At 32.8% G+C, this 17,670-nt stretch overlaps 1 protein-coding gene across 1 annotated transcript; it reads left to right on the top strand.

Annotated features, from left to right (window-relative positions):
• The first annotated feature begins 3,043 nt into the window (after positions 1-3,043).
• On the top strand, positions 3,044-17,670 carry LOC134693048 (uncharacterized). Its single transcript, XM_063553753.1, has 4 exons — positions 3,044-3,158; positions 15,722-15,827; positions 16,366-16,421; positions 17,320-17,670. Exons 1-4 carry the CDS (start codon positions 3,054-3,056, stop codon positions 17,359-17,361), a joined length of 309 nt encoding a protein of 102 aa, XP_063409823.1. The 5' UTR covers positions 3,044-3,053; the 3' UTR covers positions 17,362-17,670.

Raw genomic sequence — 17,670 nt, 5'->3', positions numbered from 1 at the left:
TTAGGAAAGTGTTCAAATGCATACTAATTTGCACGCCTATATCTCCCGAAAGCTTAACTCCGTTTCGTTGTTCTTGGTTGGCTACACTTTGTTTGGTCCACGAAAAAATACCTTACGAGAACACTGGCTTGTTTCTCAGACGGGTCTCAATATAACTAAACTTAAACATGATGCCTGATGTCTGAAGAAGAAAAAAATGTTTGCACGTAGACCCCAGATGAAATGCAATGTCTTCGTGCTTTTATGAAATAGAAATAAAAATATTCTCAGATGTATCGATATATAACATATTTCAGTCACAAAAAGAGCTAAGCAATGCTTGTATTGGTTTTGTGTCATTTATTGGTTTATCTATTATAATGTGTTTTATGGTCCGTTTTTGGAGAGACATATGTTTTAGTCAACTGAAACAGTTCCATCAAAATTCTTACCGTTAAGGTGGTATGGGTGTCCTTATCCATCTTGGATTGTAAAAAACAGAGAACCAAATGTCCATATTATCTATCAAGCTAGCAAGACTGGATGCAGAAATGCAGATATTAAATGTGAATTTTCATTGGAAAGAACCAATTTATAAGAATATAACTTATAAATATTAATAATTTTTCAAATGTATATTATTTTTGGTTGTTAAAAAAAAAAAGTCAAATTGGCATTTTAAGGGAAGTAACTCTAAAACAGTGCATTTTCTGAAGGATTCAACATGAAGTTTTCCTATTTTGTATTTTAGCCGGAAAAAACGTACGATGACCCGATCTTTTCTTATGATATTCTCAAAACATTGTCTGAAAGCTATCTTTTTCGTAAGTATTTAACAATTCTACCATTTTGTTTAGTTTCTAATCACAAAATGGTGTTTTTTCCTGTATAATCCAAACAAAATGTACCATTTTGTCACATCCTGTAGCTTGAGAATGCACGGTGACCTATCATTTTTATTATATTTTTGAACATATATCAATAGATACTACGTTTTGGCAAAGTATGAATAAATTCTATCATTTTTATTTTAGACTCCCATACCACCTTAAGTCTAGTTTATAGGTGTGGTTTTGTTGTATGTATACGATTGATATACAACCCCTATATGACCACACATCGAAATCTACAGCCATCAGTTTATCTTATAATGAACATTATGTTAACATCTATAATCATAATAATGGCGGATATGCATAATAAATGGGGTTAGGGAATGCTACGAACGTCTTATTACAGACGAATTAATTACTATGTCTTGCTTAATGTTTCCACAATATTCATGCACACGGCATTTAAAAAAAAGCTAGCAAGTAAGATGTCTAGTTTGGACGTTCCTGCAGAGAAAAAAACCCGAAAAGCGCTACGGAATGGCAACATGTAATTTTCATGGATCAGACTTTGTTTGTAGGTTGGAACTTTCCTTTCATTGATTGTTTTACAAAATAAGGCTGAAAGCCTCTGAATTTTCAAAAGCGGAACCTTTATAAAAAAATATATTTATTCGCCTGATCAGAAACAATGTAAACTTAACTTAAATAAATAATATATTAACGCAGGCCTATCAATATGTATGTTTGTACCGGATTTGTTATCTCATAAACAACACGACGGGTGTCACATGTGGAGCAGGATCTGCTTCCCTTCCGGAGCACCTGAAAACACCCTATATGTGTTGCTCATTCTCTAGTTTTCCTTGGTGTATCATGTGTACTATAATTGTTTGTCTGTTTGACTTTTTCATTTTTAGCCATGGCGTTGTCAGTTTATTTTCGATTTATGAGTTTGATTGTCCCTCTGGTATCTTTCGTCCCTCTTGTATTATCGTTTGATTTTTGTTGCATTTTAGTGTTTGTTGATTCGTTGTTTCCCTCTGTTTTAGTTTATAACCTTGATTTTGTTTTCTCTTAATCGATTTATGACGTTTCAACAGCGGTACAACTGTTGCCTTTATTTATAGAAAACAAACATGCTCTCAAATACTTTGAAACTTTGTATTTGTACAATGCAGACATTTAAATGAATTATCATTCTGTTTTATCTTCTTTATTTTCGTTTGCTTTGAATCCATTTTCCAAAGTCTTTCCTTTAGGGTTCATATGTTCAGTTTTAAGAATAGGATAATCCATGAGTTAGTTTTTTGGTAGATTCTGCACTTTATAGTTCCCGATACTGTTTTTGTTCAGGATTATATGTTGATTTAAGTGTAGGGTTAAACATGAGTTAGTTTTATTTTTGACGGTACTTCACTTACGAGTTCCCAATATGGTATTTGATCAAGGTTCATATGGTCATTTAAGACGAGAATAATAAAGGAGTTAGTTTCTGCAATGTTTATGGTTATATTGTTAAAGGGCCTGCGAAAAAGATATCTTAGGTCAATTAATTTTCAATACTACAACGTGTCGGAAATCTACAGGAGAGATTTACAAATTTGACATGTCTTATAATTAATGCAGAAAAGTTCTTCGGACAAACAACATTTTCTTGGTGGTAGTTGCATTAACTTGTCAATGATACTGCTTGTTGACTTTTAGTTCCCGATGTAATCAGCACGAGGACGAGGATTCCTACTCCCTTATGCAAAGTGTATATTAGATATGTTTTGGTGTTCTTCTTCGACCCATATAGGTCATGTGGAACATTATATTTTTATTTAACTACCATGGTCATATTTGTTTCTAATTGTTTATTTCATACTCGTCATATATTCCTTTAAATGTTTTGGTTCTGAAATATTTTGATAGCGTTAAAAAGGGCATCGGACGCCTGAAATTTCATATATATATTCTGTTCCTGAGGACCCGCATGGGGGTGTCTAAGTAATCACATAATCACAATTTAATCAAATAATTACAAATACAGTCCTGGATTATCAAATTATCAAATAATCATGATATCTTGTATTCATATAATCCCTACAAAAACGGCCCAAGTATTCACTTAATCAAAAAAAAAACCTTTAGAAGATACGTAAATGGTAGAACAACCACTTTTCCTGGATAAACACCCAAATCTTTGACTAACTAAGCTTATTGCATTGATCATTGTATTTCAGTGGTTCAAAATGGAAGATGAATCTAGCACTCTACGATGCCAACCGTGTGAAGCTGTATGATATATGGAGTAAATGTTGCCCAATATTCTGTGTTTGTTGTATCGATGACATTAATTTTTATGTAAGTTTTATGTTCTCTTCAACACTTTTGTTTTGCAAATATGATGAATTTTAGGAAATATGTATGTTAAAAACAGACTGAAATTGAAGTTACATAACTACAAATAAATCAAAGATTCTATCATCCAAATGCTGGACTTTTTGATCGACATTTGTTTGTGATTTTTAGATTGATAATTCACCCATCAGTCGGGATTCCATTCGGAAAAGTTAATTACGTCTAAAATACATCTCATGCAATGTAGAATTTTAATGATCAGTTTTGAAATTGAAAAAAAAAACGCAAAATAAAGAATTTGACTTCCATGGCACTTGAATTGTTTTTTCTTATCATTTACATGTATCTGTGTTATAAAGCAGCAAACTAGTGGACATTGTCTCATGCATGTCGGTTTAATAATAATTATCCTTACCAAAGAGAATGTATCATCTTTCAAAAGAACTAACTCACCTAAAGTAGATAACCAATATAGCGATGATAAAATTCATAAACAATACATAAAAAGTCAATGTGGCTGCAAAGACTTCAACTGGAAAAAAAGAAACAATGACTCATTTAGATAAGACGATCTCTGAATTTTGAAATATTGTCCTACCGAATAACAGACAATCCAGAGAGTTAAAATGAAATGCCCTGTTATTTGGTTTGACCCAAGTGCCTTGACATATCGTAACAATGTTATATAATGTAGCAGAGTTTGCTGTTCTCTTCAAATTATTGTTCGTTTTAATATTTTTCAATATTGATTAATTTTGCTTTTAATCATTAAGGCCTTGAATGTACTTACGGAAAACAAACCAATAAAAATGTATACGGCAAAGAAAACCACGTGCACCTTGATGAGAAAAAGACAAATCAACGAAAAGACGAATTACAGTTATCGAAAAATCATACAGATAAATAAAGACATAGAAGCACAGTCAGTTGCTTCAATTGGAGACTAATATCCTGTTATCAATGATTTGCTACTGGTATGAATTAGGTGTAGTATACGGAAGAGGTTACATTTGCCTACTGTTCTTTTATGTCAATCGGCTATCTATTTTATATGGGTTTGTACTACATCGGCGTTGGTATTGCTGATATCTAGAATAAAACGAGTAATATCAACCAAGCTTTTATTTATTCGATATTTTGATGTTTGAATATCAAAATCCAATTTATCAATAATTCGGTAAAGAACATAAAATTGCAACAAGAACGTTAACATTCCCTTGTCACTGTACTCTTTAAGACATTTGGTATGAATGCCTTCGAAAGTATTTTTTAGTGTTTCCGAACTTATATGAGACACTCACCCTGACGTCGCATCTTATGAAGTTCGTGCGGTTTCCGCCGGTTTTTTTTTGTTACATTGATTTGTTTTTTGTTATTCGATTAATGAGATTTTAACATAGTTAAACTTCCAATCTAGTATGGGGGAAATACATATCAGTTGGTGTATGGACGGAAATTAATGCATACGTTACATGATTTTCAATGTTTTACTGTTAATCACTTCATCTTCCAAAACTATATAAAAATCTGTGAACAGTACATCTTAGAAAGTGAATTACTGATAATGTAACCTATGTGTTAAATATTAACAAAAATGGTTAGTTTGTCATACATAAAACTGCATATGGCTATACATTTTAGTGAACACGTAAATAATATTATACTACATATATCATTCTGCATACTATAAAAATGCAACGCTGCGTTTTCACTCAAATGTGATCTTTCAAATATAGGATAGAAGTTAGTTTGCTTTCTAAAACATTTTTTTTTTGTTCCTGGGTAACTAGATTACAGGCTCAAACCTCATTCAAGAGTCTACGTGATAAAATATTTCATGCCCAGGTATAACGTATATACCCGGACTGAAATGTGTTTCATTTACCTGAAACTGAAAAGTCTAATTTATCCTCGTCGCACGTTTTAGCAATAGTAACAATCTCAGAGGATCCTGGAAACATTGGTGATGAAAGTTCTGTCTTCATTGGAGTTGTAATCTCTGTTACCATTGGAGTTGTTAACTCTGTTACCATTGAAGACGTTATCCTATGTATGAAAGTTGGTGGATAAGATAAAGTCTTTGGCATTTGAGAATAGTGCTTTAACGGACCAGTTTACTCTACAAAATACAGATCAGTTTTAACAGCAATTTGACACTGCCTCATTCTATAACTATCTGAATATATAGGACTCATTAATAGTTTTATAAACCTTTAAATACCGCAGTCACACTAGGCCACGATCGCACTAAGATCTCGGAAAAAAATGCAAATTTTGACGATCGTAGTGCGATCGTGAAGATCGCAGCAAGGTCGTGGTACGGTCGTGGTGTGGTCGTGGTATGGTCTTGGTGAGGTTTCATGATCGTGATGAGCGTTGCCGACTTTGAACATGTTCAAAACCATCGTGGGGCGATCGTGGCAACATTAGGTCGTATAAGAAGCGTAGTGAGAGCGGAGTTAGGTCGTGGTAAGATCACAAAGGTCGCTGTACCATCGTATCGAGAGCGTTGCAAAAGCGCGGTTCTAGTCGGAGAGACTGCGCTACGATATATCAGTGGCGTTGGTACGAACTCACTACGACCATCACGTTTTCACCGCGACCCAACCAAGCTTCTACTACGACTGTACCACGTTTATACCACGCTGTTTGAGACCAAAGTACGATTCCATTACGGTCATGTCGTCCTCATCACGCTCTTCTCACGACTTGACTACGATCATACTACGATCATTTCGAATTCTAGTCATTTTCAATTGAACCATGGAAACACAAGACCATGTACATGTAGTAATGCTTCTTCAATCATTACCACAGATACAAAATCTTAACGAACAGGCCATGATATTGTTATTGAAAGAGCGAAGAAAAAGAATAAGAAGAAGAGACGGCGAAGGTCCTGTTGGGTTCATCCTTGGTTATCAACCGAAAGGAGACTCGAGTTTGGTCATTATGATCAGTTGATGAACGAGTTACGAATTGATTTCATCTTGATTGACCAGCAGTATGTTGTGATTCAGGTTAGATTGGTCGGTCCGACATTTCTACTTGATCAGGATTCGTATCAGAGACTCCCTCTTTCTCTACCTCTACCCCTACCACCACGCTCACGAGTTCTGGTAGATTTTTGGTGGCATGATGACTGTGTTGTTTCCACGAAATCTACATATTTATGAGAAATAGATGGAATAGAACAGTATTTATATGGAACATGATGTTGACGTTATTGCTGAGAGAGTAGTAAGATCGCGGTATGAACGTGGTATGATCGTAGTATGATAGTGATAAGAGCGTGCTATAATCGCAGTAGAAGCGTGATAATATCGTGTTGCAATCGGATATGCTCGTAGTGAACACGCGATGATCGTCGTAAAATCGTGATAATCGTATTGAGGTCGCAGAATAAGCGTGGTAAGAACGTGCTGTAAACGTATTGGGATCGTTGTAGAAGCAAGCGTAATGAGGACGTAATATCATCGTGAAAACAACGAACATTTACATTGCAATGCCGCTCATACCGCGACCTCACAATGATCTGAATTTATTTTAGATCGCGGTAAGCATGGTGCGATCGTAGTCTAGTGTGACTGGGGCTTTATGTTACATTTTTGAAATGCTGAATTTGTTTAATGATAACAATCAAGGTAGATAAAACATGTTATAGTTCTGAGTGTGTCGTGGTAGTTTATGTCTTTAAAAACCAAGAATGATTTAGTGTTAATATTTTTGTTAGATGTTGTTTCTTGTGTACAATTTGGAAATTAGTATGGCGTTCATTATCACTGAACTAGTATATATTTGTTTAGGGGCCAGCTAAAGGACGCCTCCGGGTGCGGGAATTTCTCGCTACATTGAAGACCTGTTGGTGACCTTCTGCTGTTGTTTTTTTATTTGGTCGGGTTGTTGTCTCTTTGACACATTCCCCATTTCCATTCTCAATTTTATAATAGACATGTTACGAAAAGGAATATTCACGACGCTGAGGTTGACAAATTACACGTTAACTGTGGGGACTGTGTCAAAACACAAAAGATATTACCTGTGTAAATATTTCGGCGAGCCCTTGCAAATATGATAGACCTTGCACATAATCTTAAGTATTACAATCTGCTTTATACCTGCTCGTAAAAAATATATGTACCGGTCATTTTCATATAGTTATGACGAGCACACAAAGAAGTGTATGTATTTTGATCCAGTTATTTGCCACCTAAATTTTTATCTAACGGAGTCTGTTTTAAAACACATAAACATGATTTTTTTACAATTTTAACTTGAAAAATGTAGCATGTGACTGATTTACTATTGGTTGCATAAAGTCCAGTGGCAAATATTTAATACCTGTTCAGAACGAACATTCCTGCAGAGTTTCAAAAGCATTACATATTGACTTTGCATTTACACCTTAACACCACCTTATGCAGATATTTTGTATTTTATAAATTCATAGAAAGTGTTGTTGAAATTCGCCAACCGTTTCATGAGAAAATGACAATAAAAAAAATTAACACCGATGACCGATGGGTCTTTCCTCTATTTTAGCTAACGATGCAAGGGGTTTCCTTAAAAAATATAATGGCGTTTTGATAGATGTGTACCTATTACTACTCTACGGAGGTACCAGAATTTTTTTTCAGGGAGAGGGAGGGGGCTAGGGTTAGATTTGAAAAAGGCATCAACTAAGAGCTAAACCACTAGCAGAAAGAAGAAAATGTAAAAAACAATATTTGCGTATATCAGAGTGACGGGTATATGTCGAACACGATAAAGGCGCTTCAAAACTTTCAGAGTCACCGAAAGCTGATGGAGACACCCGAGATAATAAATCAATCAGACTGAAGACCTTTGTGCGGGATTAGTACAGCGATAGATTGATTTTTTTCAGAAACTGTAATACAACAATAACACTATTATCTAACTGGCTTACTATGTATGTATTATCAATCTAAAATCGAATGAACATGTATAACTCTCAGCCCCCCTATTTCTAGCCCATCCACTCTTGCACGCGGACACCTTTCATGGAAAATATTGTTGATGTTTTTGACATCTATTGCAGCAACATTGTCGTTATTGAATAAATATATAAATTTTTCGCTATTTGATACTTATAAATTAAAATCTAGGTTAAGCTTAATGTATTATTATATGTCTATAATGGGCATTTTAAAAGGACAGGAATATAAAAAAGAAGATGTGGTATGATTTCAAATAATAAATTTGTTTATTAAAGTGTCAATTTGACAACAGTCCACAAGAGACCAAAATGACAGAGACATTAACAAATATAGGTCACCGTACGGCCTTCAACAATGAGTAATGCCCATACCGCATGGTCAGCTATAAAAGGCCCTGATATGACAATGTAAACCAATTCAAACAAGAAAACGAACCGCCTTATATATATAACCAAAAAAAAAATGAATGAAAAATAAATATGTAAAACATAAACAAACGACAACTATACTGAATTGCAGGCTCCTGACTTGGGACAGGCGCATACATAAATAATATGGCGGGGTTAAAATTGTTAGCGGGCTCCCTACCCTCCCCCTAGTCTCGATCAGTGGTATAACAGTACATGTACAACATAATAACGAAAAAAAGAGGGTTTGGATGGGGTTAAATGATTAAAGAATAATGCCCTTGAAAAATGAAGATAAGAGAATAATGGGCATAAAAAATAAAGATTAGAGAAATGCGTTGTCTAAAAATATAATGAACATTGAATGATTAATAAAAGAAAACGCTAAAAGATACCTCAATTTTATTGAATGATTAATAAAAGAAAACGCTAAAAATTAACTGGTAACAGATGATTTTCCCTTCTTAAAAAATTTAAAGAAAATTATCAAAGGTTATCATTGTAAAAATATGATAAAAGTGAAAACAATCTTGGTAAACCTTTTTTGGTTTCGTGATAACAGACTATAGGATTCAGTCAATATGAACTGGTTTCCGATACTTCTACTCGGGCTTTAAATTCAGTGGCGGATCCAGAGGGGGCGTAGAGGGCGTACATCCCCCTTTTGACCGAACTTTTCTTTTTAAAATGATTAATCAGACTAGACTTCGTGAATTAATAGGGAGATACAGCATCTAAAATGTCCAACCCTTACACCTTACCAGCAACTACAAAATATGCATGCCCCACGCCAGGAACCGTTTAAAAAGTGCATATTTCACTTATTTTATGTTTGTAGTCCTACAAAGGGGCCAAAACAATATTTCGCCTTGCTCCCAGTCGTTACAAAACTACAGCCCCTCTTTCAAAAAACCTGAATCCGCCCCTGTTTATATCTGACTATGCGGATGACTTTAGCTCATTGTTGCATGCCGTACAGTGACCTATAGTTGTTAATTTCTGTGTCATTTGGTCTCTTCGAAGAGTTGTCTCATTGGCATCTTCTTAATTATGTGTAGTCAAAATCACTGGAAAGAACTGATGAGAATTTGGACTTGTTACTTTATGGAACTAGCACTTAAATCATGCAGAACAATACACACCAACACGTCATTGTTGAGAAACAAATGAAAGCCTTGCTGTTGTTTGGAAATCACCGTTCTCATTCATTTAAAAGAATGATTTTTTCAAAGATTAAATGAAACTGGGGAAAAAAATTAGAGAATAATGCGTAAAAAATTACTTTTAAAGAATAGACTTATTTTTTGAAGATTAGAGAAAAAAGGGATGAAAATTAAATGTTTACAGAATAACAGACCCCCTCCCCCATTCAGACCCTCCTATAAGAATCATTTTAAATAGGCTTAACTCATTAGATGGACAAAAAGATGGAGGGGAGGGTGTGTAATATTTGTAACTGGGCGTTAAGCAATCATGAATCATTTAATCTATTATTCATATTTTCATCTCTTTATTCTGTAATTTAAAGTGCTTATCCCATTATCATCTTTATTTCTGTAAACTCTATTTATTTACTTTCATAGCTTCATATATGTACATGTACATGGTATTTGAAACAGGAACAATATACTGTCGTATATTACAAAAATTGAGAATGAAAATGAGGAATGTGTAAAAGAGACAAAAAAACGACTATAGAGCAGACAAAAGAGGAAGGCCTAAATTACGGGTCTTCAATGTAGCGAGAAACTCATGCGTATACATACATTCATTATTGTATGCACATATCATGCTTGTACCAGAGACATATAATACAATTATATGTCTCTGGATAAACATAATTATTTAGAATTAAAAAGAGTATAGTTATCAATAAGTTCATTTTCAAAATCATTTATTTAAAGTGAAAAATCGCGAATTATCCCTTTATGGCTTGATGAACATCTTCATCAAAAACGAATGAATATAAGAAGATGTGGTATGCTTGTCAATAATTTAATTCACCGTACATGTGGTCTAAAAAAGAATACATCTAATACATGTCTTTGATTTAACAAATGATAAAAGATCTGGCATAAAAACGTGATTCTGAATATAATCTAACAATTGAAGAGAAAGGCAGACTAAGACGTTATACAATTTAAAGAATACCAATCTTAAAGTTTTATAACTTAGAGGTATACTGTCCCCCTTCTTTTAACCTACAAGAAAACTTCACGAGAGCCGATGATTAAATATCCACCTTGTTTTTCCGTATATATATATATATATATTAAATAACTGAAGAAGCAATTCAAAGGATATTCAATTTGTTTCAATATTGCCGAAAACTGAGGCTACTATAACTTTTATACATGAAGTAGTCTCAGCCGAAAACAATACATTATATTGATAATATAAGCAAGTGTGACAAACCAAATTGAATCACAAATTTGTTGTTTGGGATTGTTCATGGTTCACTTATATTCCTTTCACGGATTTGGCTATACGTTTGGACCTTTTGGATTATAGCTCTTCGTCTTTTATATTAAATTTGCTTTTGATTTCATATATTTTGGCCTCGAGCATCACTGAAGAGGGTGTAACCACTGAAGAGACATGTATTTTCGAAATTCGCATCTGGTACAAGAAAATTGGTACCGATAATTGTATTCTATATTAACCAGTGACACGTGTCCTAATTTTTAAGAAAAGGGATAGAAAAAGTATGAAACAAAACTATCCGATATTTCAAAACTATATTTTCAAAATGCATTGCATGATTTAAACCGATTTAAAGTGTTTCATTTTATTTTATGTTTGTGCGTTTACGAAAAAATGATAGAAAGTTAAACTTCAATGTTCATGACTTACAAGTATTATATTTCTTGTAAAATTGATAGATGAGCGGTTTTCACAAATACCGAACGTAAGAATATATCGTAAACGTCAATTAATGAACAAGCAACCCAACGAGAAAAATATTATTTCAGAGGCATCTACATGTACATCTATAACTAGTTTTGAGTTAGAGAAATCATTCACAAGTTCATTGCCATATGATTCTATTCAGATTTGTGCGTTTTTTTCGATTTACGAATAAGTCTATAAGATACAAAAAAATAATTGAAGCAAAAAAAAAGAAAGAGACATGAAATAACGAATTAACATAAGTTTACAAACACATACCTAGATGCATTTACCAAAACAATATTTGAACTTATTAATACATTTTTTCATATTATTGTAATTTTATGTTTATGTACCCGATATGGAGTTCTTCTAAAATTAAAAATCACTTGAATGGGTATTTCTGGTGTATATACATGTATCACACTTGCTATCTACATGTACAATATACGGAAATGACACGGCTGGGTATTGTAAAGTTACTGAAGGTAGATTACTGGCAGATGTATATCCCCGGGCGAAGAATTTACTGATTTTTCAAAACGGTTAGATGTAATTTGTCATTTTGTAAAGGTTAGAATCGCGCTCATCTCTTTTTTTTTATTATATGAATTGCACCAATAAATGAAACTTGACACATTCCCCATTTCCATTCTCAATTTTATTAATTGTGTCATATTTATCTCGAAACTATTAACCTATTTACACGTACATGTAACATTAGAATACTTACTTCAACTGTTGAATAACTTTATAATTACTAAAATTCAAAATTATTTACTTCTCCTTCCGTATGCTATGTTTTTTGTGTCAATTCTATCTTTCCATCAGGTCCAGAGTGCACTTTTTTTGTCAGTCTAAGTGCTCTAAGGAGGCCCTTTCAGTTTGCGATTTCTGTACCTACATGTAAATACCTAAAAGGACCTCCTCAGTGCACTAAGAAGAAACATTTGAAAACAAGTCTATAATATTTGCGCAATTAAATGATAGTTTTATTGGCGCTAATGAATGTTGCAGTTTTTATGATAAAGTTATGCAAAAAAAAATTCGCGTAATTAACTTGTGGTGCAAATAAATTCTTTTTTAGCCAAACTAGATATCGGCCTTCTAAACATTGTGCATACACAAACAAAGCAAGATTTATCTTTTACGCAGTCTAGCCGGAGAATACAAGTTTTTGCAATTTGTGAAGGATTTTAATTTTAGAATGTAATGAACAAGTAAGAAGATCGTTAAATCGGAAAATGAGCTATGCACGACGAAAGCGGCGTTTTACGTTTCCGCAAATTGGCATTACTTTTCCGCGAAAAAAAAGATGACATTTCCGGAAAAAAAAGTTTACGTTTCCGCAAATAAATATCTTACTTTTCCGGAAAAAAAGTAACTATTCCGGAAAAAATAAATTATTACTTTTCTGCAAATAATTAAGGAATACCTATTGATCGAAAGCAAAGCTATAATAAAAAAATAAATATGCATTAAGTTAAAGGTCATCATAACAAGTAAGTAAAAAACATCATTAAAATGTATTCAACAAAGCATTCTTTAATCATGTCAGTTGGCAAGTAAATAAAGGCAACAAATAAGCCAAACCAAAGATTTCTCAATGAAGTATAACTCATCCTTACCCGAGTCAACTAGTTATATCTAGAAAATTGTAGCTATACTGAGATCAGAACATTTGTTTTATTAAAAATAAAAAAAATAAAAAAATTATCACATATGTACATTCAAATCTTTATAATTTACCAGGTAAATTTGCGGAAAAGTAATAAATGCAAATTGCGGAAACGTATACTTTAAATTTGCGGAAACGTAGTATTGGGACTTTGAATAATTAGCGGAAATGCAATACGCCCGATGAAAGGGAAAAGTTTGGTGCTTCGATAAAAATTTCATGGATTCACTTGATAATTGTACAGTTTCAAGTCTTTAAATAACATCCATTTGTAGAACTGATTATTTCGATCCTTCAAATATGCATGTGTAGAATTATACTTAAAAAAATATACTATCAAGTCTCTTTCATATTGATACTGTAGATTTGTATTTGAACATCGATTGCAAACATAACGTTCAGTGAGAAATATTTCATGTATTCGTACAGAAAACAAATCAACTTCTTTCAGAATACAATTGATTGGTTATTGAAGTAAATGATTTGCGACAGAATCAGTGACACTTGGCCAGAAGCTTACCTCTAAAATAAAGAAATATAAAAAAAAGGTTACTCATAATGGACTTAGCACTTTTTACAGTCAATGCCGAAAATATTAAATACATCGATTTAAATTATGTACACAAATAATTTTTGTGTACATAGTTTTCCGTGTCTACATTTAAATACGAGTATCATATAGAAAACCATCATGTTATATATTTAACTATTTTATTTTCAACAGATTCACAAGTTTTGCATTTTTAGACCGCGTGTGCATATATATTTTAATGTTTTTATTTTAATTCCTTAATTATATATGAACATGATACGTGTATTATTCATTCGTTTCAACGTTTTAAATTGTGAAGCATGTGAATTTAATAAGACTATACGCATTTAAAGTTTGAAACAAAAAACGATAGATACATCGAGGTCGTTTTGCTTGGGTGATTTACCTGTAAAAAGCCCGGGTCTCATCCATGTTTAAAACGAATTAATGCATGTTTGAAATAGTTTAACGGGGGCGTGGCCTATTAGTTTAACGCAACTAACCAGCTGGATAACGGCTGGGTATTGTAAAGTTACTGAAGGTAGATTACTGGCAGATGTATATCCCCGGGCGAAGAATTTACTGATTTTTCAAAACGGTTAGATGTAATTTGTCATTTTGTAAAGGTTAGAATCGCGCTCATCTCTTTTTTTTTTATTATATGAATTGCACCAATAAATGAAACTTGACACATTCCCCATTTCCATTCTCAATTTTATTAATTGTGTCATATTTATCTCGAAACTATTAACCTATTTACACGTACATGTAACATTAGAATACTTACTTCAACTGTTGAATAACTTTATAATTACTAAAATTCAAAATTATGTACTTCTCCTTCCGTATGCTATGTTTTTTGTGTCAATTCTATCTTTCCATCAGGTCCAGAGTGCACTTTTTTTGTCAGTCTAAGTGCTCTAAGGAGGCCCTTTCAGTTTGCGATTTCTGTACCTACATGTAAATACCTAAAAGGACCTCCTCAGTGCACTAAGAAGAAACATTTGAAAACAAGTCTATAATATTTGCGCAATTAAATGATAGTTTTATTGGCGCTAATGAATGTTGCAGTTTTTATGATAAAGTTATGCAAAAAAAAATTCGCGTAATTAACTTGTGGTGCAAATTAATTCTTTTTTAGCCAAACTAGATATCGGCCTTCTAAACATTGTGCATACACAAACAAAGCAAGATTTATCTTTTACGCAGTCTAGCCGGAGAATACAAGTTTTTGCAATTTGTGAAGGATTTTAATTTTAGAATGTAATGAACAAGTAAGAAGATCGTTAAATCGGAAAATGAGCTATGCACGACGAAAGCGGCGTTTTACGTTTCCGCAAATTGGCATTACTTTTCCGCGAAAAAAAGATGACGTTTCCGGAAAAAAAAGTTTACGAGCCCGGGTCTCATCCATGTTTAAAACGAATTAATGCATGTTTGAAATAGTTTAACGGGGGCGTGGCCTATTAGTTTAACGCAACTAACCAGCAACTTGATTTCAATTGATTCACCGCAGAGAAATCTATTTGACTGGCGTTAAAATGAATTGATATGAATTGATATGAATTAAATAAAAAAAATTATTTTTGTCAATCTTTATCAAATAACGATCAATCTCATTTAAATAGCGTTAACACGTTTTTGTCCGTTCAAGTTAAATTCGGGTTACTAGTGTAAATTTGACTGTGAAATACAGTAGCATTAATATATGCCGTCTTCATTAATAATAGACGTTAAGACATGATACCTTTGGAAACCTACTGACCCCTACGCATTCATAAAGGGTTCATCATATGATGGCGTTTAACCAATCACGACATCACTAATATTCCCGAGGTGTTCTATTAACCATACAGTAATCATCGTAATTGTATGATCAGCGTGAAATAATGACAGCACAAAAACAAATTTAAAACGAAACTATTTAGAATACATAGGAAAGTGATACACGAAATTACAGCTTTACACATTATATTTAAAAAGTGTTGTTTTATAGTACATATGTTCTCCTTTGTAAATCATTTAGGTGTTGCTCACATTAAAGGATATCATCCATAATTAGAGAAAATTGATTTCTATAGTTGTTTTATGTACTTTTCAAGGTTCATGATGTTAAGTCAGGAAACCGATTAAGTCCAAGAATTTACAAGAAGTGGGCTGGATGGGTCAGAGAATGTTGTACCAGAGCTGATTTGTTAGTTTGTGAATGTAAGTTCAATTCAGTTAATATTATAAGATATATACATCTAAAGATTTCACCATTTACGAAGGCTGACCTAGGTTAGGGGAAATAACTCTTAAAATCACCAGTACGTTTGTATCAACCTTGTTTATAAACATACTGTAAGCAAAGATAGTTTCCAATCTGCTTTAGGTAAATGCTTGAAATACATTGATGAAACGATTTTTACAAACGCATTAAATGAGTTATCTTCCTGAAATATATAACAAATATCGAAACATGCCATAATTCCTTTCAAATAATGTCAAACAAGTGATAATGTGCCACATATTTTCATATTATGCATAACAGTACCTTTTCTGATGCATTTTTTTTTTTAGAAACAAAATATGTTATAGATAAGGAATTTTTGCGGATGTTTATACTTAATTTTGAAAAAAATAGATTAAAAGAACACAATATTAGTGAAACGTTGCTCACTTATGATACAATGAGACGGATTTGAAAAATGGATGGAAAAATTGGATAAATTTCATTAAATAATACAATATATATTTTATACAGTTCCAGGAATGGACGTTAAGGAAAAAGCTTTGTTTGTCTGTGTGTGCTTCATGATCGTAAGTTATTTAAGAGTGACTATTAAAAATATGTAAACATATATATATATATTTATATATTTAGATGATATAGGATACCACTATTATGTGCATGCCATTTTTTGTCACACTTTCAGAACACTTTAATTCGCCCTACTCTATATAGTAAATACGACTATTATCCACTTGCATGTATTACCAATGTTATTTCAACTGATCGGGCGGAGCTCACGTTTTAATTTGCATAAGGACAGTCTATTCGAAGATGTGTGTTATAAAGATGATTGCCGTTATAATTATCATTGATTTCTAATCACCTATCAGTGTCACCAAACGAATTTACAATGAACATAACTGGACACTTTATTGATGAGTTTATCCCCAAACACCTATCAGTAGATGGACTGGTCAATGATGAGCGAACCGTTTTAACTCCGCCCAGTCAAGTGAAATAAATCAAGTATTATCACACATGAATACCAATTATCGACAACTATGATGAATGTAATACTTTTTGCACTTGCAGTTACCGCATCAAAAACAACAATTAACTCTAAATACTACAAGTGTTTCTTTGAACAGCAGTATACTACTGTTGCCTTTATTTAGATATTCCATAAAGAAAAAGCTCATATTAGGTACCCTCTGGATCAACATTTAAGAAATTTGTGCTTGACAGAGTACTTATGTTACAACCTAAGTTTTAGTTTTAGGTTTAGTACGATAATATAAGTTATAAATTAACATCTTGTATTCGCTGAATTTTGTAAGTACCAAATAATGTGCTACCCAAACAAACAATCAGATAGCAATAGTAACCATCCAGTTGTAGCAAACAGAATAAAAAAAAAATGACTTTTCAATAATGCTATATTATTGATTGTAAAAAGTTATATTTCTGATGTATTTTCTTTTGCAGGATGTTATGGTATTTGAACCACAGAAGAAGAATAACAACTAGACTTTTAAACCAAAGAACAATTGATTACTTGAAAAAAAACCAATTGTAATATGTTTGCCTACAATGCAATTATCAAATTCAAGTTGTTGTGTGCTTTTGTGAGGAAAACTTAAAATATTCACTGAAGCATAATCAAGAGCATATTTCAGTTACACGTAGAGGACATGAAAGGCAAATTGTCACGTTCTGTAAAAATGGGAAATACAATCTTAAATGTTAACCCTTTTAAAGTGTAGGTCCAGTCATTGAAGAAATCAAAAATCCTTTCAAATTCATATTCAGCATACCGCTTTTCCTAACAAAATATAT

The sequence above is a fragment of the Mytilus trossulus genome, chromosome 12, assembly GCF_036588685.1.
Source record: "Mytilus trossulus isolate FHL-02 chromosome 12, PNRI_Mtr1.1.1.hap1, whole genome shotgun sequence".
NCBI classification, from domain to species: domain Eukaryota; kingdom Metazoa; phylum Mollusca; class Bivalvia; order Mytilida; family Mytilidae; genus Mytilus; species Mytilus trossulus.
This window is presented reverse-complemented; position numbering and strand designations above follow the sequence as displayed.

Bases quoted from the DNA above. Each gene is read 5' to 3' on its own strand.
- LOC134693048 (XM_063553753.1), top strand. From the start codon at position 3,054: ATGAATCTAGCACTCTACGATGCCAACCGTGTGAAGCTGTATGATATA. The intron at 15,828-16,365 runs GTAAGTTCAATT...TATTTTATACAG, and splicing joins TGATTTGTTAGTTTGTGAAT to TTCCAGGAATGGACGTTAAG. The intron at 16,422-17,319 runs GTAAGTTATTTA...TTTCTTTTGCAG, and splicing joins TCTGTGTGTGCTTCATGATC to GATGTTATGGTATTTGAACC.